At 46.2% G+C, this 26,116-nt stretch overlaps 1 protein-coding gene across 1 annotated transcript in view; it reads left to right on the top strand.

Annotated features, from left to right (window-relative positions):
- KREMEN1 (kringle containing transmembrane protein 1) overlaps positions 1-26,116 on the top strand; it is a 158,635-nt gene that overhangs the window by 86,546 nt on the left and 45,973 nt on the right. The window contains exon 3 of the mRNA XM_066603192.1: positions 17,929-18,020. Coding sequence (XP_066459289.1) covers positions 17,929-18,020 — 92 coding nt within the window. The remainder of the gene's footprint in view (positions 1-17,928; positions 18,021-26,116) is intronic.

The following is a 26,116-nucleotide window of genomic DNA, read 5'->3' as shown; positions in this document are numbered from 1 at the left end:
GTAGTAGGTATTTTGTCATTTTATGACATTGATACTTCTGTGGTGGACAAATCACTCCATCCTTGATAATGGCATGCATGGATGTACAGAGCAGCATCCTGACCCTCTGATTACACCAGTCTTGTAGTCTACCCACACTTCTTTAGTCTGCTGGTATGCTATCATATAAAAGCTATCCACTGCAGGTTTTCACTTTTTACTTAAAAAAATGTATTTTCAGTATTTAATGTTTATGTACTGTACGAAAATGCTGGTTGGATTTTAGGACAGAGACTTAAGGCACTTAAAGGAAAAGTCACCCAAACTCACCGATGCTGGTGGGACAGGTGACTATAGCATGTTTTTTGGGGCCACCCAACTCTCCTCTGACAGATAATGTTGGGGGAAAGAAAGTGTTACTGTGTCTCTTCGCCTCTCACCTGCTCTGTGGGTTGCGAGTGGATGCTGCCACTAATCATATGGTGTGTGGCACTCCTGCGTCACCAATAGCTCATGGATCTCTGCCCGTAGGGCTCATGCATGCTTACTGTTGCTCCTCTTAAAGGGCCAGCTTGTGACCTCCAACAATCCTCAGCCCACACCTGCTATATTATGCATCCTCCCTCTATGGAGAATGCCTAAGGATTTGATCTCCTTGCCATTGGGACAAAGCCCAAGTTCAATGTATTCCTAATATTGACTAGTGCTTGTTTTGACTCTCCTGACATCTAGCTCCCTTACCTTGGCTTTATACGTCTGGACTCTGCTACTGCTTGCTGCTCATCCAGACTTTTGGCTTGGACCTCGTTTATAAACGTGTGCCACCAGTCCCGACGTTTATCTGTATCCCGACTGCACCTTGTTCAGACCACAGGTACGGTGCCTAGGCCCAGTGCAGCATCAGCAGCCACACAACCAGGACTATCTGTGTGTGTAACGGCTTGGAGACCCTGCAGCAAAACCGGAATCCCTCTTGGAGGGGTTAAGAGTGAAAAACGTGTTTTCCCAGGTGCTGCCACCTCAGATTGCCCACAGCCAGTGTGTGGCAAGGTGGATTTCTTCCATCTGCCGAAAGAAAGATAGAGCACATTGAATTTTAATGGCTGATCCTTTTGTTCTCCCCTGAGATAAATTTCAGCTGTAGATATCTTAGAGTGGCTTACTCCACTCTGTACATGAACATTGGACCAAACTGAACATTCATGTGTATGGGGAATTTGGGACACATTCAGAAGTTTAACAACAGCTTTTGCGAATGTATGGGCATCTTTACACTGATGGCAGATGAAGATGGCTCCCTTTATTTGTACTCATTGTAATTTGGATTATTCTGACTGTTTATGAGGGCAACAATAATCTAATGATCCCTCAGGGAAATTAAAAAGCCGTATCTTCTTTGTAGATGGATTTCATCAGTGAATTCAGAGTAAGGGCTCCTTCACACAGGTGTGTGTGTATTTTGGTCCCATAATATGGAGAGTATTTAGCTAACCGAAAATGTCATATTCCCTTCTTATTTTAGCTATTCTGCAGGTCTTTCACACACGTAAATACACAGGGCACTTACACATGCAAAAAAAAGACGCAAAAGGACCGATTGTTTAAATGCGCAAATGCACAGTGAATACCCAGGTACACAAATCTCAACCAGAGTATAGATTATAGAGTGATTTACCACCTCAACATCAATTTTCTTTGAGGTTACAATTAGATCAGTGGTTCCTTGGGAGTGGAACTATTTAAAGGGAATCTGTTAGCTTGAACATCCTGTCTAAACCGCAGGCATCATGTTAAAGAGCAGGAGGAGCTGAGCAGATTGATATATAGTTCTATGGAGAAAGATTCAGTATAACTTGTACTTTATTCATTTAGATCTCTGCTCATTCTGAGCTGAACAGTCCAATGGGCGGTCCTATCAGTGATTGACTACAGAGATAGCTGCCAATCACTGATAGCTCCGCCCATTGGACTGTTCAGCTCAGAATGAACAGAGATATAAATGAATAAAATACAAGTTACACTGAATCTTTCCCCATAACATTATATATCAACCTGCTCAGCTCCTCCTGCTCTATAACACGATGCCTGCGGTTTGAACAACATATTTGAGCTGACAGTTTCCCTTTAATTAGGGTTTGTCATTGATAATATGGTTAGGAATCAGTGACTTGGGGGGAACGTATTGCATATACAGAGAAAGCAGGTTAAATACTGATATATTTGCTGGGTTGGAGGCATTTCAGTTCAATAAAATGATGCCACTTTTTAATACAATGCAACAAAAGAGGTAGCATTTACCAAACAGCACACCAATTATGAGGGACAGAAACCTAAGCTAAAATTATGGAGGTCCTGAGAAGGTGATGCCGTTATCTACAGCTGCAGCATAAAATGTTGGGTCACATACAGTATCACCAACATTTATCATCTTAGCTGTGAAAATAAAAGCTGGAGCGTATTAGAAGCGGAAACCCTGCAGGTTCCTGATTAATACTAGACAATATAACTCCCTTCATTATGATGCAGCTCGGATTGCCCATGAATGGTTTGTATTTATACACATTCTAAGATAACAGCTTAAAACTTTTATTTGATCTTGTTCATTTGAAAGCGCCATTCACCATCTGACCTTGGGCGCCATTAACCACTTGCATCCAAGCAGTTGGTTTTATTAATGTGAGTGATGATGATAGTAATCTCATGCCCATCTGTCTGTGATTAGCCCAGACACTCATGCATAGATTGCTGTATAAATGAGTTATGGCATCCTATTAAAAATATTCTTCTTTAGCTTCATAGCAGCCAGCTGCGTGGAATTACCGGCATGGGGAAACCTTCTGACATCCCTTCTGTTAAAGCGTATCACTGTATACAGGACATAACCTACACATTCAAATATCATTCCAGAATGTAAGAATAAGGATATTACTTAGAACTAGAACTTTACGTAGTTTATTTCACGTTTGTAGAAATTTTAAATCTGCTATTATTTTAGTGAAGAGGACATTAGGAAAAAACTAGAAATGATTGGTTATTTTATTTACAAAGTTGACATTTAAAAAAAACAACTTTTATTTATCTGAGATGGCGCTACCACTGCTTCCTCATTTACAATTATATTTCTCTTTAAAAGTTCAGTTTGTCTTAGCAGTGCCCTTTAGTTCAACTTAAAATCTTATATTATGAAAATGTGTGCAGGACAGTTATTTAAAGGGGTTTTCCAGTTCTCTATTGATGGCCTATCCTTAGCATAGGCCATCAATAGTAGATCCTCATGGTTCACTGCGCAGATCAGCTGTTCTCTGGGCTGGTGTGCTCATGAACTGAGATGATTTCTGCAAGAAGCAGACAGCTTCGTTTTTACTGCAGTGGTCTGTCTTGGTATTACAGGCTAAGTTCTCATGCACTTCAATTGGAACTCAGGGTTTAAACACATGGGCGTGTTTTAGTCTTGGTTTGTGGCCATGAAGATCAAGGCCGCAAAACAGGACAAAACAAAACCATTGATTTCAATGGTTTTGTTTTGCACTAGTGGGATAGTAACGTGCGAGAATAGATAGGACTTGCCCTATCTTTCTCGCACTTAGTTTTACTACATGTGAGAAAGATGGGGCAGGACCTATCTTCCCTTTTCTTTTCTTTTTCAAACTAGCGTGCAAAAGCGCGGAGTTTAAATAACCAACAAAAAAAACGGTTCATGCGCTAATACACTGCATAGCATGCTCCCATCTGTTTAAGCCCTTAGTCTGTAATACCAAGCCTGGCCACTGCAGTGGGAACTGTGCTGTCTGCTTCCCGCAGAAATCAGTTCAGTTCATGAGCACACCGGCTCAAAGGATATCTCAGCAGTGTGGGTCGGTATTAGTGTATCTTGATGCCACCAGGGATTCCTGGTGCAGTCAAGATTGATGGGGTGACGCCCCCTCTCCCTGATTGGCTGCAGTACTTCTCCGTCACCGGGTCCTGGAAGGGCACTGAAGACAGCTACCAAAGGCATACAGTGTTCGCCTGCGGCGGCCCACGCTGGCCAGCAGGGAGGGCAAATCTTAGCATTGGCAGGTGGCAGCAGGGGAGCACCGGTAACGGAGCACACATGCAGGCAGCTGGCAGCGCTAAGATGTCTGCCTGCACTGGGGATGGAGCCCTAAGGCGGTGGCAGCGACGGAGCAGTGAAGCAGCTGGTGGCGTTTGCATTGCCAGGTGTCAGCAGGGGAGCGCCGGTAATGGAGCTGACATGCGGGTGGTTGGCTGCACACAATGCTGTCTGACTGCTCTCGGGACAGAGCCCTGAGGTGGCGGCAGCGATGGAGCGGTGAGGCGTCCGCTGGGCGGGTAGCAAGCAATGGGAGAAATGCCGGCCATTACTTAGGTCCGACGTTGCAGTGAGTGGAGATATTTCTGCCGCATATGGTGACTCCTGCAGCAGTTGTTAGGCTTACATAATTACCTGTAAATGCTGCCATCTTACTGCCAGCATTTACAGGTAATAATGTAAGGCTAACAACTGCTTCAAGCGCCACCGTACAGCGCCAGAAATAACTCCAGTGCCTGGAAAAACCTTTGGACCTTCATCCTATCAGGAACTGGGGGTGTGACAGGGGCGTTCCTCCTGTCAAACCCCTAGCTTCCGGTGGCGTCAAGGTACACTAATACCATGTGGGTCCTGGGCAACAGACCCCCTACTATCTACTCCTGCAGAAATACCATTGATAATTTACAACAGGACAATCCCTTAAGGCCTCATGTCCATGGGGAAAATCAGGCCCGCCGCAGATTCTTCATGGAGAATCCTGCAGCGGGTCCCTCCTGCCCCGCGGACATGAGGCTAAAAATAAGAATAAACTCACCTGTCCGGACGCTGTGGATCTTCCCTCCGTCGTGGCCGGATCTTCTTTCTTTGGCCCGGCGGATGAGCTCGGCACGCCGGCAGAGTGCCGCGCGCATCCGCCGGACACATCCGCTGGGCCGAAGAAAGAAGATCCGGCCGCGACGGAGGGAAGATCCGCAGCGTCCGAACAGGTGAGTTTTAATTCTGGTACGGGTGTTCCGTAAATCCGGATGGCTTCCACAGGATTCAATAGAAGCCTGCGGGAGACCCGCACTAAGATGGAGCATGTTGCGGGTTTTTTTCCGCACGCGGATCCGCGCCTGAAGGGAAAAGTGACATGCGCAGGTATTTAACTACCTGCGGGTGTTCAATGCATCCCTATGGGGCGCGAATCCGCGTGCGGGAAAAACGCCATGGATTTTAAATATTAATATAGCTGTGGACATGAGGCCTTAGGCCTCATGTCCACGGGGAAAATCAGATCCGCTGCAGATTCTACATGGAGAATCTGCAGCGGGTCCCTCCTGCCCCGCGGACATGAGCGCTGAAAATAGAAATTTAAAAGCATTTACCTATCCGTAGCGGGCGGCGAAGGTCAGCTGTTCCTCACGGCCGGATCTTCATTTTCGGCCGGCGGATGAATTCCTGACGCCGGCGGCACGTCGCCGGCACGTCGTCGACGTGCCGCGCGCATGCGCCGGGCACATCCGCCGAGCCGAAGCAAGGGAGATGCGGCCGTGAGGAAGAGCAGAGCTTCGCGGCCCGCTGCGGGTGAGTAAATGCTTTTAATTCCTATTTTAGGTCTCCCGCGGATCCGGACGGCTTCCATAGGCTTCAATAGAAGCCCGCGGGAGCCGTCCCCGCGGGAGACCCGCATGAAAATGGAGCATGGTCCAGATTTTTTCATGCTCCATTTTTTTTTAAATGCCTTTTATTGACGATCCGCGGGTATTTATGTACCCGCGGGTGGTCAATGCATCCCTATGGGGTGCGGATCCGCGCGCGGGAGATCCGCTGCGGATTTTAAATCACATTTTGCCCGTGGACATGAGCCCTTAAGGGGTTACTTTTTATGGCTGAAAAGGCAGGACCATAATACATGTACTGCACTTAGACTTGGAACTGCAGGTTTTGTCCTTGTGTTATACGAGAAAGTGTTTTTGACATGAATAAACTGTTCAAATGGTCGCCGACATCAGAAGACTATAAATATTATATCACTTAGGTTGGATATTTTTAGCCATATTTGCAGAATAAGGATGACATCTGTTTATAGAATTGCTGGATCCATGACAAACTCATCTAAATGACAATTTGAAATTGAGGTTCACATATTTTATTCACAATTGTGTATGTACACTTGTGTGTCTATACCAAGATGTAGTAAGTAAGCTGCTGACCATATGCCCATGGTCATCAATAAAATTCTCATATCAATCAAGCATAGATGTATGACCATCAGTCATAAATGCATGCCAATCAACCTGTAATGATGCTGGCTGAAGGATAAGTGGCAGAACTCAGCTTCACCTTTAGCAGTCACCTTTCCTGGGTACTAGCTGTGTCTACCAGTACTCAGTACCCCAGGACTTACATAGAGCTGAATACCAGAACAATTGGATGTTGCAAGAAATATAGCTTTGAAGCACATATCAACACTCTGAAAACACAAATGTAACTGGGGACTCACTCTTAGGCTGTCTGCACACAAATGGATTTTTGCTGTAGAAATCGCTGTGGGCTTTCGCACTGCGGATTCACAGCAAATAGCATCCATAGCATACTATGGAAAATGCTTTTACCTGCAGATGTATGGAAAACAATTGCGGTTTCCGCGAGTGGAGGAAAAATCAAAGCATGCTCCTTTTTTGCATGGACGGCTTCTATTAAAGTCAATGGAAGCCATTCGAACAGGTCGCAGATTCCGCATCATCGCTTAGCGACAGCTCAGGAAGAAAAAAAACTCTACTGCGCATGTCTGACCATGAGCCACCGAGTCCATCTGCAGTATAGATAAAGATCAGAAATGACAGGTACACGCGGACGCCGCACCTGTCAGGGTCGGATTCCACTGCAGGCTCTGGCTCTGCTGTCTGTGAGCAGCCTTAGATGACCGGTGCAGAGGATGATGGTAACTGGATAATGGTGAATATAATGAAACTGACAGTGGAGACTGGAACAGATGTTATGGAATAAACCTAACAATCATATAAATGTAGACTCTAACATGTCTCTCACAAATGTGTCCTTAACACTATCCTCAACACCAGAATCCACTGTCCCTAGACAGTCCTAAGTTGTTCCTATCAACGACCCTATCTAAAACAGTATCCCTGAGAACAGAAGGTACTAGGGCCCAGACGAGACTAAAAGGAAAAACTAATGCTGGAATGACTCAAAAGTAGAGATGAGCGAACGCGTTCGTCCGAGCTTGATATTCGTGCGAATATTAGGGTGTTCGGGATGTTCGTTATTCGTAACGAACACCATGCGGTGTTCTGGTTACTTTCACTTCCTTCCCTGAGACGTTAGCGCGCTTTTCTGGCCAATTGAAAGACAGGGAAGGCATTACAACTTCCCCCTGCAACGTTTAAGCCCTATACCACCCCCCTGCTGTGAGTGGCTGGCGAGATCAGGTGTTCGCCTAATATAAAAGTCGGCCCCTCCCGCGGCTCGCCACAGATGCGGTGTGAGTTAGATGAGGGACAGTGCTGTTTATACCGGAGCTGCTGTAGGGAAAGAATTGGTAGTTAGTGTAGGCTTCAAGACCCCCCAAAGGTCCTTATTAGGGCCACTGATAGCTGTGTGTTGGCTGCTGTTAGCAGTGGCATTTTTTTTTTTCTCAAAATCGCCTCTGCAGACCGTTGCACCTGGCATTAGGGACAGAAGTGCTGCATAGGCAGGGAGAGTGTTAGGAGTGAGTGTAGCCTTCAAGAACCTCAACGGTCCTTTCTAGGGCCATATTTATCCGTGTGCAGTACTGTCCAGGCTGCTGTTAGCTGTGCTGCATTTTTTTTGGGCTTCTCAAAATCGCTTCTGCAGAGCATTCCACCCTCCATTGATACTGCAGGGAAAGAATTGTATAGGCAGGGCCACAACACAGTTATTATTCATAGAATATACGCAGTGCTGCCTTTTGGTGGAAAAACAAGTGAAAACAAATCTATTTGTCCAGCCTCTGTCCGTCCTTACGGGCGGTGGAGACGTGTGAGCTGCGTGAAGAACAGTGCTAAATCATACGCACCCAGCTACGCTTTACTGCTGGCTTCGCCATTTGCTTTCCTTAATTGGGAAAAAAAATACCTGCTCTGCCAGAGTTATAATAACTCTGCTACCCTCACGTTCTGTGACACATAAGCAGGGACACAGCACAGTTATTAAACTTCTCATGTTCATAGAATATACGCAGTGCTGCCTTTTGGTGGAAAAACAAGTGAAAACAAATCTATTTGTCCAGCCTCTGTCCGTCCTTACGGGCGGTGGAGACGTGTGAGCTGCGTGAAGAACAGTGCTAAATCATACGCACCCAGCTACGCTTTACTGCTGGCTTCGCCATTTGCTTTCCTTAATTGGGAAAAAAAATACCTGCTCTGCCAGAGTTATAATAACTCTGCTACCCTCACGTTCTGTGACACATAAGCAGGGACACAGCACAGTTATTAAACTTCTCATGTTCATAGAATATACGCAGTGCTGCCTTTTGGTGGAAAAACAAGTGAAAACAAATCTATTTGTCCAGCCTCTGTTCGTCCTTACGGGCGGTGGAGACGTGTGAGCTGCGTGAAGAACAGTGCTAAATCATACGCACCCAGCTACGCTTTACTGCTGGCTTCGCCATTTGCTTTCCTTAATTGGGAAAAAAAATACCTGCTCTGCCAGAGTTATAATAACTCTGCTACCCTCACGTTCTGTGACACATAAGCAGGGACACAGCACAGTTATTAAACTTCTCATGTTCATAGAATATACGCAGTGCTGCCTTTTGGTGGAAAAACAAGTGAAAACAAATCTATTTGTCCAGCCTCTGTCCGTCCTTACGGGCGGTGGAGACGTGTGAGCTGCGTGAAGAACAGTGCTAAATCATACGCACCCAGCTACGCTTTACTGCTGGCTTCGCCATTTGCTTTCCTTAATTGGGAAAAAAAATACCTGCTCTGCCAGAGTTATAATAACTCTGCTACCCTCACGTTCTGTGACACATAAGCAGGGACACAGCACAGTTATTAAACTTCTCATGTTCATAGAATATACGCAGTGCTGCCTTTTGGTGGAAAAACAAGTGAAAACAAATCTATTTGTCCAGCCTCTGTCCGTCCTTACGGGCGGTGGAGACGTGTGAGCTGCGTGAAGAACAGTGCTAAATCATACGCACCCAGCTACGCTTTACTGCTGGCTTCGCCATTTGCTTTCCTTAATTGGGAAAAAAAATACCTGCTCTGCCAGAGTTATAATAACTCTGCTACCCTCACGTTCTGTGACACATAAGCAGGGACACAGCACAGTTATTAAACTTCTCATGTTCATAGAATATACGCAGTGCTGCCTTTTGGTGGAAAAACAAGTGAAAACAAATCTATTTGTCCAGCCTCTGTCCGTCCTTACGGGCGGTGGAGACGTGTGAGCTGCGTGAAGAACAGTGCTAAATCATACGCACCCAGCTACGCTTTACTGCTGGCTTCGCCATTTGCTTTCCTTAATTGGGAAAAAAAATACCTGCTCTGCCAGAGTTATAATAACTCTGCTACCCTCACGTTCTGTGACACATAAGCAGGGACACAGCACAGTTATTAAACTTAGATAATTCATTCACTAGAGGCAGTGGGGCCTTTCGTTTTCCAAAAAGGGCAAAAATTATATTTGGCCTGCAGTCTTGCGCCAATTTATTTCCTGCCTGTGAAATCAAATCACTGGTAATACAGCATGCTGAGGGGTAGGGGTAGGCCTAGAGGACGTGGACGCGGCCGAGGACGCGGAGGGCCAAGTCAGGGTGTGGGCACAGGCCAAGCTCCTGATCCAGGTGTGTCGCAGCCGACTGCTGCGCGATTAGGAGAGAGGCACGTTTCTGGCGTCCCCACATTCATCGCCCAATTAATGGGTCCACGCGGGAGACGGTTATTAGAAAATGAGCAGTGTGAGCAGGTCCTGTCCTGGATGGCAGAAAGTGCTTCGAGCAACCTATCGTCTACCCGCAGTTCTGCACCGTCCACTGCTGCCAATCCGAATCCTCTGTCTGCTGCTCCTCCTTCCTCCCAGCCTCCTCACTCCACTACAATAACACCTGCTCAGGAGCGGGAGCACTCCCAGGAACTGTTCTCGGGCCCCTGCTTAGATTGGGCAGCAGCGGTTCCTCTCCCACCAGAGGAGTTTATCGTCACTGATGCCCAACCATTCGAAAGTTCCCGGGGTCCGGGGGAAGAGGCTGGGGACTTCCGCCAACTGTCTCAACAACTTTCTGTGGGTGAGGAGGACGATGACGATCAGACACAGTTGTCTTGCAGTGAGGTAGTAGTAAGGGCAGTAAGTCCCAGGGAGCAGCGCACAGAGGATTCGGAGGAAGAGCAGCAGGACGATGAGGTGACTGACCCCACCTGGTGTGCAACGCTTACTCAGGAGGACAGGTCTTCAGAGGGGGAGTCAAGGGCATCAGCAGGGCAGGTTGCAAGAGGCAGTGCAGTGGCCAGGGGTAGAGGCAGGGCCAGACCGAATAATCCACCAAGTGTTTCCCAAAGCGCCCCCTCGCGCCATGCCACCCTGCGGAGGCCGAGGTGCTCTAAGGTCTGGCAGTTTTTCACAGAGACGCCTGACGACCGACGAACAGTGGTGTGCAACCTTTGTCGCGCAAAGCTCAGCCGGGGAGCCAACACCAACAGCCTCACCACCACCACCATGCGCAGACATATGATGGCCAAGCACCCCGCAAGGTGGGACAAAGGCCGTTCACCGCCTCCGGTTTGCACCCCTGCCTCTCCCCCTGTGCCCCAACCTGCCACTGAGATGCAACCCCCCTCTCAGGACACAGGCACTACCGCCTCATGGCCTGCACCCACACCCTCATCTCCGCTGTCCTCGGCCCCATCCAGCAGTGTAGTTCAGCGCACCGTTCAGCCGTCGCTTGCGCAAGTGTTCGAGCGCAAGCGCAAGTACGCCGCCACGCACCCGCACGCTCAAACGTTAACCGTCCGCATAGCAAAATTCATCAGCCTTGAGATGCTGCCGTATAGGGTTGTGGAAACTGAGTCCTTCAAAAGTATCATGGAGGCGGCGGCCCCGCGCTACTCAGTTCCCAGTCGCCACTACTTTTCCCGATGTGCCGTCCCAGCCCTGCACGACCACGTCTCCCGCAACATTGTGCGCGCCCTCACCAACGCGGTTACTGCCACGGTCCACTTAACTACGGACACGTGGACAAGCACAGGCGGGCAGGGCCACTACATCTCCCTGACGGCACATTGGGTGAATTTAGTGGAGGCTGGGACAGAGTCAGAGCCTGGGACTGCTCACGTCCTACCCACCCCCAGAATTGCGGGCCCCAGCTCGGTGCTGGTATCTGCGGAGGTGTATGCTTCCTCCACTAAAGCACCCTCCTCCTCCTCCTCCTCCTCTGTCTCACAATCAAGATGTGTTAGCAGCAGCATGTCGCCAGCAGTCGGTGTCGCGCGGTGTGGCAGCACAGCGGTGGGCAAGCGTCAGCAGGCCGTGCTGAAACTACTCAGCTTAGGCGATAAGAGGCACACGGCCCACGAACTGCTGCAGGGTCTGACACAGCAGACCGACCGCTGGCTTGCGCCGCTGAGCCTCCAACCGGGCATGGTCGTGTGTGACAACGGCCGTAACCTGGTGGCGGCTCTGCAGCTCGGCAGCCTCACGCACGTGCCATGCCTGGCCCACGTCTTTAATTTGGTGGTTCAGCGCTTTCTGAAAAGCTACCCACGCTTGTCAGACCTGCTCGTAAAGGCGCGCCGGCTCTGCGCACATTTCCGCAAGTCCCACACGGACGCTGCCACCCTGCGCACCCTGCAACATCACTTTAAGCTGCCAGTGCACCGACTGCTGTGCGACGTGCCCACACGGTGGAACTCTACGCTCCACATGTTGGCCAGGCTCTATGAACAACGGAGAGCTATAGTCGAATACCAACTCCAACATGGGCGGCGCAGTGGGAGTCAGCCTCCTCAATTCCTTTCAGAAGAGTGGGCCTGGTTGGCAGACATCTGCCATGTCCTTGGTAATTTTGAGGAGTCTACCCAGGTGGTGAGCGGCGATGCTACAATCATTAGCGTCACCATTCCTCTGCTATGCATCTTGAGAAATTCCCTGCAAACCATAAAGGCAGCTGCTTTGCGCTCGGAAACGGGGGCGGGGGAAGACAGTATGCCGCTGGATAGTCAGGGCACCCTCCTGTCTATTTCTCAGCGCGTACAGGAGGAGGAGGAGGAGCATGAGGAGGATGAGGAGGAGGGGGAAGAGACAGCTTGGGCCGCTGCTGACGGTACACCGGCTGATTGCCTGTCATCCTTTCAGCGTGTATGGCCTGAGGAGGAGGAGGAGGAGGAGGATCCTGAAAGTGATCTTCCTAGTGAGGACAGCCATGTGTTGCGTACTGGTACCCTGGCACACATGGCTGACTTCATGTTAGGATGCCTTTCTCGTGACCCTCGCGTTGCACGCATTCTGGCCACGACGGATTACTGGGTGTACACACTGCTCGATCCACGGTATAAGGAGAACCTGCCCACTCTGATTCCCGAAGAGGAAAGGGGTTCGAGAGTGTTGCTATACTACAGGACCCTTGCGGACAAGCTGATGGTAAAATTCCCAGCCGACAGCGCTAGTGGCAGAAGGCGCAGTACCGAGGGCAAGGTAGCAGGGGATGTGCGTAGATCGAGCAGCATGTACATCCCAGGCAGTGCAACAGTCTTTAAGGGCCTGGCCAGCTTTATGGCTCCCCACCAAGACTGTGTCACCGCTCCCCAGTCACGGCTGAGTCGGCGGGAGCACTGTAAAAGGATGGTGAGGGAGTACGTAGCGGATCGCACGACCATCCTTGGTGACGCCTCTGCCCCCTACAACTACTGGGTGTCGAAGCTGGACACGTGGCCTGAACTCGCGCTGTATGCCCTGGAGGTGCTTGCTTGTCCTGCGGCTAGCGTCTTGTCGGAAAGGGTGTTTAGTGCGGCTGGGGGAATCATCACAGATAAGCGTAGCCGCTTGTCAACCGACAGTGCCGACAGGCTAACACTCATCAAGATGAACAAAGGCTGGATTTCCCCAGACTTCTGTTCTCCACCAGCGGACAGCAGCGATACGTAAGCAATACGTAGGCTGCACCCGCGGATGGAAGCTACGTTCTCTCTCACCATCCAAAACGGGGACATTTCTGCTTCATCAATCTGTGTCTAATATTCCTCCTCCTCCTCCTCCTGCTCCTCCTCCTGAAACCTCACGTAATCACGCTGAACGGGCAATTTTTCTTAGGGCCACAAGGCTCAGTCAAATAATTTTTCAGAACAATTTTTAAAAGTTTCAATGCGCTTAAAAGCATTGGAACTTTAACTTGAACCAATTTTTCGTTACACTGGGCTGCCTCCAGGCCTAGTTACCACTTAAGCCACATTAACCAAAGCGATTAATGTGTTTCACCTGCCCTCTTGGCTGGCCATGGCCAATTTTTGGGATGTACATTAGTACTGTTGATACAGCAATTTTTGTGGGCCCTCGCCTACAGTGTAATCAAATTAATTTTTAGCCCACCTGCATTACAGCTGACGTTACCTCAGCTGTGTTGGGCAATGCAATGGGATATTTTTGTGTACCGCCGGTGGGTTCCAGGGAGCCACCCATGCTGTAGGTGCACACGGAGTTTTTAATACATCTGTACACTTCTAAAGAACCCCAGTCTGACTGGGGCATGCAGTGTGGGCCGAAGCCCACCTGTATTACACACAACATTACTACCTCAGCTGTGTTGGGCAATGCAATGGGATATTTCTATGTACCGCCGGTGGCTTCCTGGCACCCACCCAGGCAGTGGGTCCACAGGGAATTATAAATGCATCTGTTTCCACTTATAAAGAAACCCAGTCTGACTGGGGCATGCAGTGTGGGCCGAAACCCACCTGCATTAACCCTTTCCAGTCCACTGTGTGACCTGTGAAGACATTAGGGTTTAAGGCTGTACAGCTCCGTTGTTGGTAGACGTCCGTCGGGGTTCTCTTACTGTATATTGCCAGCCTCTCTGCTGTCGGAGCCTATCCTACGTGTCAGCTCATGCAGTACTGGCTTTAGCCAGCATATAGCGCCGTTGTATAACGGCAGAAAAAGAGTAAGCCCCCTAGGAAAACCATATACAAATTGGATTGGAAAGGGTTAAGCACAACATTACTACCTCAGCTGTGTTGGGCAATGCAATGGGATATTTCTATGTACCGCCGGTGGCTTCCTGGCACCCACCCATGCTGTAGGTGCACACGGAGTTTTTACTACATCTGTACACTTATAAAGAACCCCAGTCAGACTGGGGCATGCAGTGTGGGCCGAAGCCCACCTGCATTAAGCATGACATTACTACCTCAGCTGTGTTGGGCAATGCAATGGGATATTTCTGTGTACCACCGGTGGGTTCCAGGGAGCCACCCATGCTGTGGGTCGACAGGGACTTCACAATAGGGAGTTGTACCTGCCTGTGTCTATGAATTAAAAAGCCCGGTCTGACTGGGGCATGCAGACACCTTGACAGAATGAATAGTGTGTGGCACATAGGTTCCCCATTGCTATGCTCACGTGTGCAGCTCCTGATGGCGGTGGCACAGGATTCTATTTCTCATTGCTTCTGTACAGCATTGTGGGCTATCGCTCCGCCACTTTTAAAGAGGGTCGCTGCCTAGCCGTGCCAACCTCTGCAGTGTGTGCCTGCGGTCCCTCGTCATGGCAGACGCAATTCTAAATAGACATGAGCGTGGTGTGGCATGAGGGCAGCTGAAGGCTGCCCAGGGACACTTTGGTGTGCGCTGTGGGGGGGAGGGGGGGCGGTTGGTCAGCATGTAACCCAGGAGAAGTGTCAGTGGAGTGTCATGCAGGCAGTGATTGTGCTTTGTTGGAGGTAGTGTGGTGCTTAGCAAAGGTATGCCATGCTAATGAGCGCTTTTCAGAAGTAAAAGTTGTTGGGAGGGGGGGGGGCCCACTCTTGCCGCTATTGTGGCTTAATAGTGGGACCTGTGAACTTAGGATGCAGCCCAACATGTAGCCCCTCGCCTGCCCTATCCGTCACTGTGTCATTCCCATCACTTTCCTGAATTGCCCAGATTTTCACACATGAAAACCTTAGTGAGCATCGGCGAAATACAAAAATGTTCTGGTCGCCCATTGACTTCAATGGGGTTCGTTGTTCGAAACGAACCCTCGAGCATCACGGGAAGTTCGTTACGAATAACGAACACCCGAACATTTTGGTGTTCGCTCATCTCTACTCAAAAGACAAAAACATACACAGAATGATTAGACAATTAGGAAACAAAGACTGAACTAGAACACTAAGGAGCAAGACACATTGACAGGAAGAACTAGACAAGACTGGACTAGAACTAAGTACTTGGAACTAAAACAAGGAATACTGGATATAAGCAATGTTATCAGAGCTATCAACCACACAACTCTGCAGAAACCAAAAGTATTTTAAAAAAGGCTAACCAATCCAACACTCCTCTCTGTAATGAGGCGGAGCAGTATGGTCAGCTGATTCTTGCCAATGGGCCAACTGAGGGAGAAGTTACATAGCAACTGCCCCAACAGCAACTTAGAGAGCAGCAGATAGGATTTCTCCTGCTGATCGTAACACAACCATAATACTTGTTAATATATCATACTGTAGATGCATGACCGGTTAAACATAGATGCATGCCAATCAATCATAGAGCCACGTCAACATATTAAAGATGCATGACCATTAATCATAAATGCATGTCAATCAATGTCATTTCTCACTGCATTTTATACTACGCCTATTTAGAAGCAAACAATTTAACACTATACAAAATTGACAACCTTTCCAACGGTGTGTAGGCAGCTTAATTCGATTGACTTATAAAAGGTCGGAGCTATACAAAATGAGATTTTTATATGGGGCTTTTACCTGCTGTTTCTATTATACTCTGATTTAATGTTCTCTTTTTAAACACATGCCAGCAGTATGTATATTGAGTTAAGATTTACATTACGGAAAATATCCATTTTCTGACCACTGTTACTGCAGCTAAAAGCTGAATACCCAGGAACTTGGCTTCATGCCAGAATGAGCTTTTCTTATAAAATATTCACAAAATATGTTTTGTCGTGATATGAAATGCTAAGTGTAATATAATCTGTGCGTTTTGAAGGGTTTTGTCTTTTGAAGTGTCTGAAGGAGCCACCTTACACAATATCTCATTTTATTTTCTAAAGACCAGTGTATAGTAAAACAGTGCAGTCAACTATCCAAGGCTCCGCCTGAGGCTGCTTTCACACAGCCGAAAAATTAGCTTGAGATTTGTACGTTGCGAGACACACAAATCTTGCATGAATATGAACCCCATTCTTTTGAATGGGGTCATATATATGAGAGATTTTTTTCCCCCTTATTGCATTGCGGTGCGTGAAAAAAATTGCAGCATGTCCTATCTTTGGGTGTTCCCTCGGATTGGCATCATCCATTGTTTTCAATGGGACCGGCAAAAGCATTGCACGGCATGCGAGGTGCAGGCGAGTGCGATGCGATGCAAGGCTTCCCATTGAAAACAATTTTTTTATGCTCTATCAGTCTGCATAAAAAAGCACCTATCTGAATATACCAATGTAAATTAAGGCTGAATGCACACGGCCGACTCGGATCCTGCAACGGAATCCGACCCTCTGCACGACTGGTGACCCCTGCATACTTCTCCGGATTCTTCTAAATGTGGATGTGCCAGCGCACATGCGCAATAGATATTATGCTACGTCGTTGCTAAGCGATAATGTGGATTCCACGACCTTTCAGTGATGATTACAGAAGGACCGCAGATCAGACGGCTTCTATTGACTTTAATGGAAGCCGTCCATGCGGAATCTGGACTAGAGTAGAACGTGCTGCGTTTTCTTTTCCCCCTCGAGTTGAACATGGAAAAGCAATTTTCCATAGCATGTTTATGGGCACTATTAGCTGCAGAATCCGAAGGCGGCCGCCCACTCGGGATTCTGCAATGCAAATACGCCCGTGTGCATTGGGCCTAATGGGTCCATGTGCTGTCTGCTTTCAGTCAATAAAAAATGTAGACCGCATACGGACAGAAAATACGCTCATGTGAATGGGCCCTTAGTCAAGGCTGCATTCTCAAAATTATACTACGCTCATCAGAAAAGAGAGAAGCCAACGTTATGACCAGCCGTACAATGGATGCAGAACAGGGACATGTCCCACCAACAGAGAACTCCCACCCACCATATATATTACTTTAGTCTAATTTTCTGAAAAAAATATATCTTCAACTGAAGTCAACACACTCACCATTGGAGAATGTTCAGCTAATAGATAATGGAAAACCCATTACCCTACAGTGAGGTTTGTGTACCTTCAGTCCAATCCTAAAGAGTGTAGAATTTCTTTGCAATTTCCAACAACCAGGAAATTTACTGCAGATTGAAACTGCAGCTACCAAACCACAGTACAAGTGATAGGGGAATTTTGAGGAAAGGTACTTTCTCCTCCCCATAACTCCAATGTATACCTCACCATGCAGCGCCATTTATTCATAATCATCTTTGTTAGGCTTTATTAGCCAAATAAGCACAATATCTTCTAGGGCAGTGCATTGGTCCCCATAATATACTACCATTATAGTGGGAATTGTATTTAAGTGGCAGACGCACTTAGGATCAAACCGTAATACAAATTGATAAAAGACGTGGCTGCTTTGCTTATGTTTTTTTTTTTTGCATTTTGTCTATTGGTTGTATATATTATGGATGCAAATGTATACAGCTAACAGCAAGCATATATATTCCTAAATGTCATTTTTCTTACAGTAGATAGCCAGCTCTAGTAAAAAAAAAAAAACGTATTGCCGCTCCTTAACCATGATGATTGTGTTAACTGCTTTCTACTTTGCCAGGAACCCAGATGCTGACGTCAGTCCCTGGTGTTACATAGCAGAACATGAGGATGGCGTGTACTGGAAGTATTGTGACATTCCAACCTGTCGAAGTAAGACTGAAGGGATCTTCCTCTTAATCTTATTCTTTTGCATGAGATTTGGGAATAATATTTGATCATTTATTTTCTGTGCATTACAAGTGTTATCCTGAACACCTAGCATGCTTAGAACATTAGTAATACATTCAGCATTATGACATCATTGTTTGTTCCTGTGTTTGAAAAGTCAGGGGCAAGTTTGTAGTAGAAAGATCATTATGTCAGAGCAGATGGAGAATGCTATTAAAATGTCCTGTTAGAAGGTTCAGCTTAGTTTGTGGATACATTCCTTTCAATCTGCTTCACTATAGTGCATTGCCCTTGTTAACCACTCTTAATTTGCAAAAAAGAAAGCATTTTGCCCCACCAAGCTCCAGCTCCTATGAACTGTGTACATTTTAGAATAGCAGGAAGGGTATGTGCTCACATCATGGACATTCTCCACATGTAATTCAGCACAAACATCTGCAATGAATCCACACATTGATTCATTGCCGATTTTGGTACAAATGTTCACAGCGGATTTCATTTATAGCATTGCAGCGTGTTATGGCATTGATGGGTGAGTAGACCTTAGTTAGGTTTGACCATCGACCCTCTGGAACCACTTGATGTTGCATCATCGGAACCGTGAATCTCTGGGCAAAAGCCCTATCACAGATCTTGCCAGGCGACTTGCAGCACGGATGCATCTCTGGTTGCAATGATGACATTTCAGCCCAACTTGCGTGCACCACTACAAGGGTCTTTGTTTGACCAGTAGCAGACAGTCTCTCTTGGAGAATTCACAGCTTCCCATAGAGTTTTCCTCCAGATTAGAGATGAGCGAGCACCAAAATGCTCGGGTGTTCGTTGCTCGAGTCGAACTTTCCGCGATGCTCGAGAGTTCGTTTCGAGTAACGAACCCCATTGAAGTCAATGGGCGACTCGAGCATTTTTGTATATGACCGATGCTCCACTAAGGTTTTCATTTGTGAAAATCTGGAAAACCTACGAAAGTGATGGAAACGCCACAGAAATGGATAGGGCAGGCCAGGGGCAACATGCAGGACTGCATCTCAGGCTCCCAGGTCTCACTATTAAGCCACAATAGCGGCAAGAGTGGGCCCCCCCCCTAACAATTTTTACTTCGGACAAACCCTCATTAGCATGGCACACCTTAGCTAAGCACCACACTACCTCTAACCAAGCACTAGCACTGCCTGCGGGACACACCGCTGCCTCTTCTCCTGGGTTACATGCTGCCCAACCCACCGCCTCGTGTCTGAGGCGAGCCGAGGGCGGGACCGCTTTAAGTACTCGGCGGTCACTTGATCTCACCAGCCACTCACTGCAGGGGGGTGGGATAGGGCTGAAACGTCACAGGAGGAAGTTGTAATGCCTTCCCTGCATTTCTATTGGCCAGAAAATGGCTCTAAACATGCAGGGAAGGTAAAAAAGTAACGAGCATCTCGAGTACCCTAATGCTCGAACGAGCATCAAGCTCGGACGAGTATGCTCGCTCATCTCTAGTCCAGATGTTTTCAACTGGACTGTAAATGCAATGAAGTCTCTGTCACCAAAAAACTGTGTTTGCACAGACTTCATGGCACCTAGTTACTCTACCAAGGTGTCACCGCTCCTTCCAAGACACTCTTCCTATAATAGCTCCAAGAAACTATAACTCGCATGCTCTCAGCTAGGTGCATTTAGACACAGAGATGATCGCTCAAAAGATGGCTTTTGAGCCGTCATTTTGCATAAACTACTAATTGGTACTAATGCTTATTAATACCAATTAGTAGCTTGTGAGTAGCTGGGAGCTGAATTTATTCAGAGGACCGCCTGCTGTTCGCTGAATAAATTCCTTTTGTTCTGCCAGCAGCGCTGACAGCTGAGAACAGCTGAGACCATGCAATCAGCTGTTATCAGCACTCCCCGGGCAGAGTACAGCGTGCGGTCCATCTTATCAGCTATTCTGCTGAACGACGGATTTCAGGCCAAACTGAAGTCCGTCGTTCAGCAGAAAACTGAAAGATGGGCACGTTTACACGCAACGATTATTCCTCAAATGACGGCTTTTGAGCGATAATTATAATCGTGGTGTCTAAATGGGCCTTTACAGTATTCTATCAGATTACCTCTCTGCTTGTCTCCTACGTCATCCCGTCCAGCTTCCTTTTTACATCTTACAGTGCCATCTCATGCTGTCACCCTCCTAGAGCCCCTTGCATTTACCTCGCCATATCCTGCATTTAGAGGCACAAATTTAAAGTGAATGTTTTAAACATACCAATAATTTTACAAAGGAAATGCAAAACATCGGAACTTGTTATACCAACGTCTTATCACAGTTCTAAAACACGCCTCTTACAAATTAAGGAAATAAGCTGTGAAAATCCTCCACTTTTCATTGCCAGCTAGAGCTTGCTGTGGATTCGTAAATCTGCAGCATAACTAGATTCCGCTGCGGATGTCTTATGCTGTGAGTGAATGTGGTTTGTTAGAACCCCATTCACTTACATTGTACTGTACTTTGTGGCAGAATGTCAAGGAGCATTCTGCAGCTGAAAGGGAGGATCTTAGCAATAGAATTTTTTGCATACTATATTGGCATCTCTAGGATCATGTCAGAACATATGCATTCGGTTTAATAAAAACCATATTTCACTACCACCCGCACTTCTCTTGAGACCAGCTTAATCAAGGTTAGCAACACCAATGGCACATCAACACAATAACAAAACATGACTTTTTAGACTTTAACATTATTTCAACTTGGCTTCTGAAGTTGATGGATTTGAAGCCTTAGCATTCTGTAGTTTGCCTCTCACTGCAGATTCTGTAAGAGGTTTTCCCGAGCCATTCCCGAGCCAAATCTATGACCTCTGTCAACTTTATTTGCTCTGTGATGGTGATAGGGTGGGATGAGGGATAATAAAATACTCCCTGTCTTAGGGATGAAGGGGAGATGTCATTTGGAATGAATTTGTACAGGAACAGAAGGATTTATGGTTCTGGATTTACAATGGTTAACACTCCTTTTCTACTGAATGCTATTATATTTATGGCTGGCTAGGTATGATTACCTCTTTATTCTAAAACAGTGTACATCCGCCAAATTGTAGCCTGCAGCATTTTGTACAACTCTGCCTACTTTGTATTCATTATGAGTTTACAGTGCAGATTTTATATTCTACACAGGACTGATCACTTACCAAACATGCAGCAGGTGTCCTGAACAATTCACCCCCTTAGCGAAGCTTTGATCACACGTATGCTGCATCTGTGTCAATCACATGCTTATATAATTCCTGCCTCTTTAGTTCTTCTGTGTAACCATTCTTAAATAATGACTACAATAATTAGATCTCATTTTTGTGTCAGTTTTTTTTAAATTCAGTCTATAAGAAACTTAAAACCTTAATTACATGGCTACGTTAAATGTTTAGGTGATTTGTCAGTAGTATCAGCGCTAAGAATTATTTTTTCTTAAAGCACCTTTATTTATAATCCATTAAAAATCACTTTGAATTAAAAAACAATTTTTTAGAATTGTTACTATAGATAGAGATAGTCCGTATGGAATGAGAGTTCATTGGATCCCACTGATGCCCAACACAGCCCTGCATGGTACTGCAGCATACATACCAGCATTCTCGAAACCCTCCTTTATGGCACCAGTTTGTTGATTAACACTAGCTTCCTATTAGTGCAGTCATTGTCAGCGGCTGTTTCTCCGATACAACAGTGGCTGTAGGCTGCAGAGACTACATAGAGCAGAGCAAGTATGTCCCAGAGAGACTCCCAGTGCAAAGGTTGCGGTTAGTATGGGAAAGCAGGATCCAGGACACAGTGTATCTCCAGAATGTGCAATCCCTGCTCCTACCAATGCTGTGCCCAGCACTGGGCATTCTCCTTGGCTCCCATGTGCTGTCTGGGAAAAGAATCTGCAACCTGGGTTTTCGCTTGTCACACTGAAACATACAAAAAGGTATGACACCTGTGAGCAGAGAATTACAACTCCTCAACCCTTTACTAGTCAAACTGGGACCATGGGAGTCAAAAAGCCTCCCTCAAAAAAGCATCCACCCTGCCACTGTATGCCTGCATGGTGACATAAGTCAGATGCTTAAAAGCAGTATTCTCACTTTCAGAGTTTGGCATATCCAAAGAATAGTCTTAAAAAGTCTGCAAGATATTTCGGACTCGCACCTATCTTTGTAACGTATTGAGGCCTACTGAAGATGTGAGACGGAGTTGAGGGACCACTGTTCTGCAGATAGGTACAGTTCCTAGAGGTGGGACCAGCCTTCATAAAACAATTATGGCATATTCTGTGCATATGCCATAAATATCTGAGACAAGAATATCCCTTTAAGTTGGAGGTACATGTTGGAAATACTCTTGGCCTTCCTTAAAGGTGCCTAAAAAACAAAATGTGAGTGATCCTAACTCTGTCATGTGTTCTAAAACCTGTTGTGTATGTATGTGGTTGTATAATATATGTACACAAATACAGACGCAAATAATTTTCTGGGGGAGGGAAGTTGCAGCATGTTATATGACTTCGGGCTTGTGTCCCTGATCTTTTGAGACCCCAGCGACGCTCCAAAGACACATTAAAAAAGTCTAATAGATTTGTGAACTAAACTCATAAGATAAAGACTCTAGTGGCAAGCAATTGGATCCAAAGTCAGCACAAAATGGGGCTGTTTTCCAGTGGGCCTTTGGACTTATTATTGGTCTCAGAGCCTGGGCTTAATAAATGACCCACTGAAGGGTTAGTCCAACTCTGAGTAAAGTGTAGTCCTTGAGTTGATGGTGGTGACAATAAAGTAGTAGACAGCTTTTGGCTTCATGAAGTTATTATTACTAACAAAACTAGTTGTCAGGAGGGAAAAGAAAGCTGCAGATTAAATATAATCTCATGAGAAATAATTGTCTCGGCTATAACATTTTTGTGGGTGGCTGTTTATGGATGTGAAGGTTGGGCTATACCAAAAGCAGGATACATTAAGTAACATATTATGTAATACTGAGAAAAGTCCACCCAGTTCAGCAGTGTTGATCCAGAGGAAGGCAAATAACCCCAGGAGGTAGAAGCCATTTTTCCTCATTTTAGAGAAAAACTTCCTTTGCTACTCCAAATTTGGCAATCAGATTAAATCCCTGGACCAACAAACTGTCTCCAGTAATCCAGTGACTATAATTTGTAATATTGTTATACTCAGGGAAGGTGTCCAGGCCACTTTTGAACTCTTAGTGAAATCACCATCAGAACATCCTCAGACAGAGTTCTAAAATCTCACTTCTTTTACAATAAAGAATCCCTTTTATCTTGGTGTAAAAATCTTCTAAGTATTGTGTCTTTGGATATCAGTGTGGCCAAAGACTTATAAGAATAATGTAAGTGAAAAGGAAAGCCAACAACTGGATCTGTGACTACATCGAGGAGACAATTATTCTCAAGCTGAAGTAAAATGGAAAGAAATCAATACCAGCAAAGGAAAATGGAAAAATAATCTGTACTTTCATGATGGACTGCCCTATGGTATTGGAAAACCAGCAGAATGCTCAATTTAGATATAGACATGGAAATAAAACGGGATCAAAGAACTCTAAATCAGTGGAATATATATATATATATATATATATATATATATATATATATATGTGTGTGTGTGTGTGTATGACGCTATATGAAAAGCAACTCAACATTTTATATAGCCCTTACCTGCGAAATGTTGTAAACTGATTTTTTCTTTGAGGCACTTTTCAAACTCTTGTACAAATGATCTCTTATCATCTATAGGACACATGTCAAACACAATGTCTGGTCCTGTGGAGGCGGCATGACAGTCTGACCGCTGTCCTCTCCCCCCCCCCCCCCCAATGTCTGTATGCAGCGCAGATATCAAGGGGAGAGGTAAGCAGTCACAGACTGCACTGTTGCCGCTGGACCGGACCTGCCAGTTGGGTCAGTGGAATGCCTGTAGGAATGCGTCACGGCACAAGGACAATAGGGAGGTCGCAATTATTGCTGGGAATACTATGGGGGTGACTTATTACTACTGGGGCCAATATAGGGGACACTATAACTACTAGAGCCACTATGGGGGGGGCACTATTACTGTTATGGCCACTATAGAGGGGCACTATTAGGGCTCGTTCACACGGACGTAAGCAAGGATAGTTTACGCATATGTTTTTCAGATGCAATGGCCTATTGCGTAATACACACCAAAATAGGTCATGCCATGTATTTTTTTAACGCGACCATACATTGCATGACAATATACGCTCATGTGAAATCAATGGGTTCTATTCAGTGCGTATTACATGCACAAAAATTGCATGTGTAATACGCTGCACAAATACGCTCATGTGAACGAGTCCTTATTATGCAGTCTTACAATTACATTTGGCCCTTTGAAGGCAGTCATGAGGCTGATGTGGCCATCAGGGAAAATGAGTTTAACACCCCTGATCTATAGGATATAGACAGAGTACAATACTAAAATGTATGTTTTTTTTCTCAAGTTGTTATATTAGGATTGTATCAGTGGGAAATGAATTCTAAAGTAATAAAGAGTTAGGCTTCATAGGTACATAGTGTGTCCTTGGAGACAAAATGTCCTTTAAATTTTTCCTCCAAAGTTACCCTCATTAGCAGCAAATGGAAGTAAGAAAATTGAAAAGGGGAGGAGTAGTAACTGTAACCACACAGCTTGGTTCTCCCTAATTACAAACTGTTAAATCTGCAAGAGAGGAACAGCCCGCAGAACACCTAGGAATGACTGACATTGGAGCAGCCAGTATCAGACAAAGATGGTCCCTATATATTATGGCAGACTATATCAATATACAATTTGTAATGTCAACAGTAACAGTCATACTGGTTAGGATTTTTGTTTGTACATATGCTTTCTGGGATCATCTTATGTGCTTAATGGGGCACTGTCACCACCTTTGGGCTCAAAGGTGATGACTATGTAGTGCCCCAGTACATCTATTCCTGGCCCACTCCGTAATGTCATGCATGCCATGTCTTGTGTTGATGTGCTGTGCAAAAGTGTCTATTGATTCTGTTATATGTATTGCACAGCTGCAGCATGTGATAGGCTAAGTATCTGCAAAAGCCTGGGGATTGCCTGTAAATGTATCAATTTGTCTTGTCACGTGGTATGAGTGAGAATATAAATAGGAGTGTCTGAGTGCGAAAGGAGTTCTATGCTTCTGGGTTCCTGAGAGAGAGTGCCAGCCTCATGGGGGTACCTTCATTCCTCATGTGGTGAAGAATGGAGGAAGAAGAGAGGCTCCCTAAGAGTGTATGTTCCTGAGATGAGAGAGGAGTGAGCTCCAATTGAGAGAGAGAGAGCGTAAGCAAGAAGCAGGTGCCACTTCCAAGGCCTAGTGCAGAGGTACTCTTTATTCATCTTTTCCTACGCGGCTGTCCTGAAGTCTGGGATTACCGCTTAGAGGTACACCCATTTGCTTTTCACATCCGGCCGTCCTGAAGTCTGAGATCACTGGGTGGAGGTACTCTCAAGTCTCTTTAATACCCGCACTGCAAATCATTGTCATTTGTGCCTTCTATACAAGAAGTTGCTCCAGTAAAGTTTTTGCCAAGCCCTAACCTTCCCAGGGACCTGAGGTACGTTACATCTGTCTGCGGCTCCATTTATTTACCGCCAAGGGTCATACCGGTGGGTAATGGAATGATGGCGTCACCCGTGACATCAGATATCCCTGTTCTCCAGTTTATTGAGCATCCCTATCTTAGGGGTGTCCAGAAGAGGCCCAGCGCTGCTCTGGTCAAGGCTACGTATGTCCCTCCGGAAAAGAGCCACCATGACAAGTGACCACTCTACCCTCCCAGCTCCTAAACGTGTGCCTTGTGTCTGGGGTCACCCTATGGGATGCTGCAACTATGTCCCTTTAATATGTCACAGGAGTCAGATTTGTCACTCACTGAAGGAATGATTGTGATTCTAGAAATATTTTAGGCACAGACACCAAGTGTGGAACAACAGTATCCAAATTGTCTTTGTAATACAACGGCTCATAACCCCTCTGCATCCTGACATATTGAAATAAGCAAGGAAATGACTGCTTGGGCTTGAGGA

This window comes from Eleutherodactylus coqui, chromosome 5, assembly GCF_035609145.1.
Source record: "Eleutherodactylus coqui strain aEleCoq1 chromosome 5, aEleCoq1.hap1, whole genome shotgun sequence".
Lineage (NCBI taxonomy): Eukaryota > Metazoa > Chordata > Amphibia > Anura > Eleutherodactylidae > Eleutherodactylus > Eleutherodactylus coqui.
Note: the sequence above shows the minus strand (reverse complement) of the source record. Positions and strands in the feature narration are given on the sequence as shown.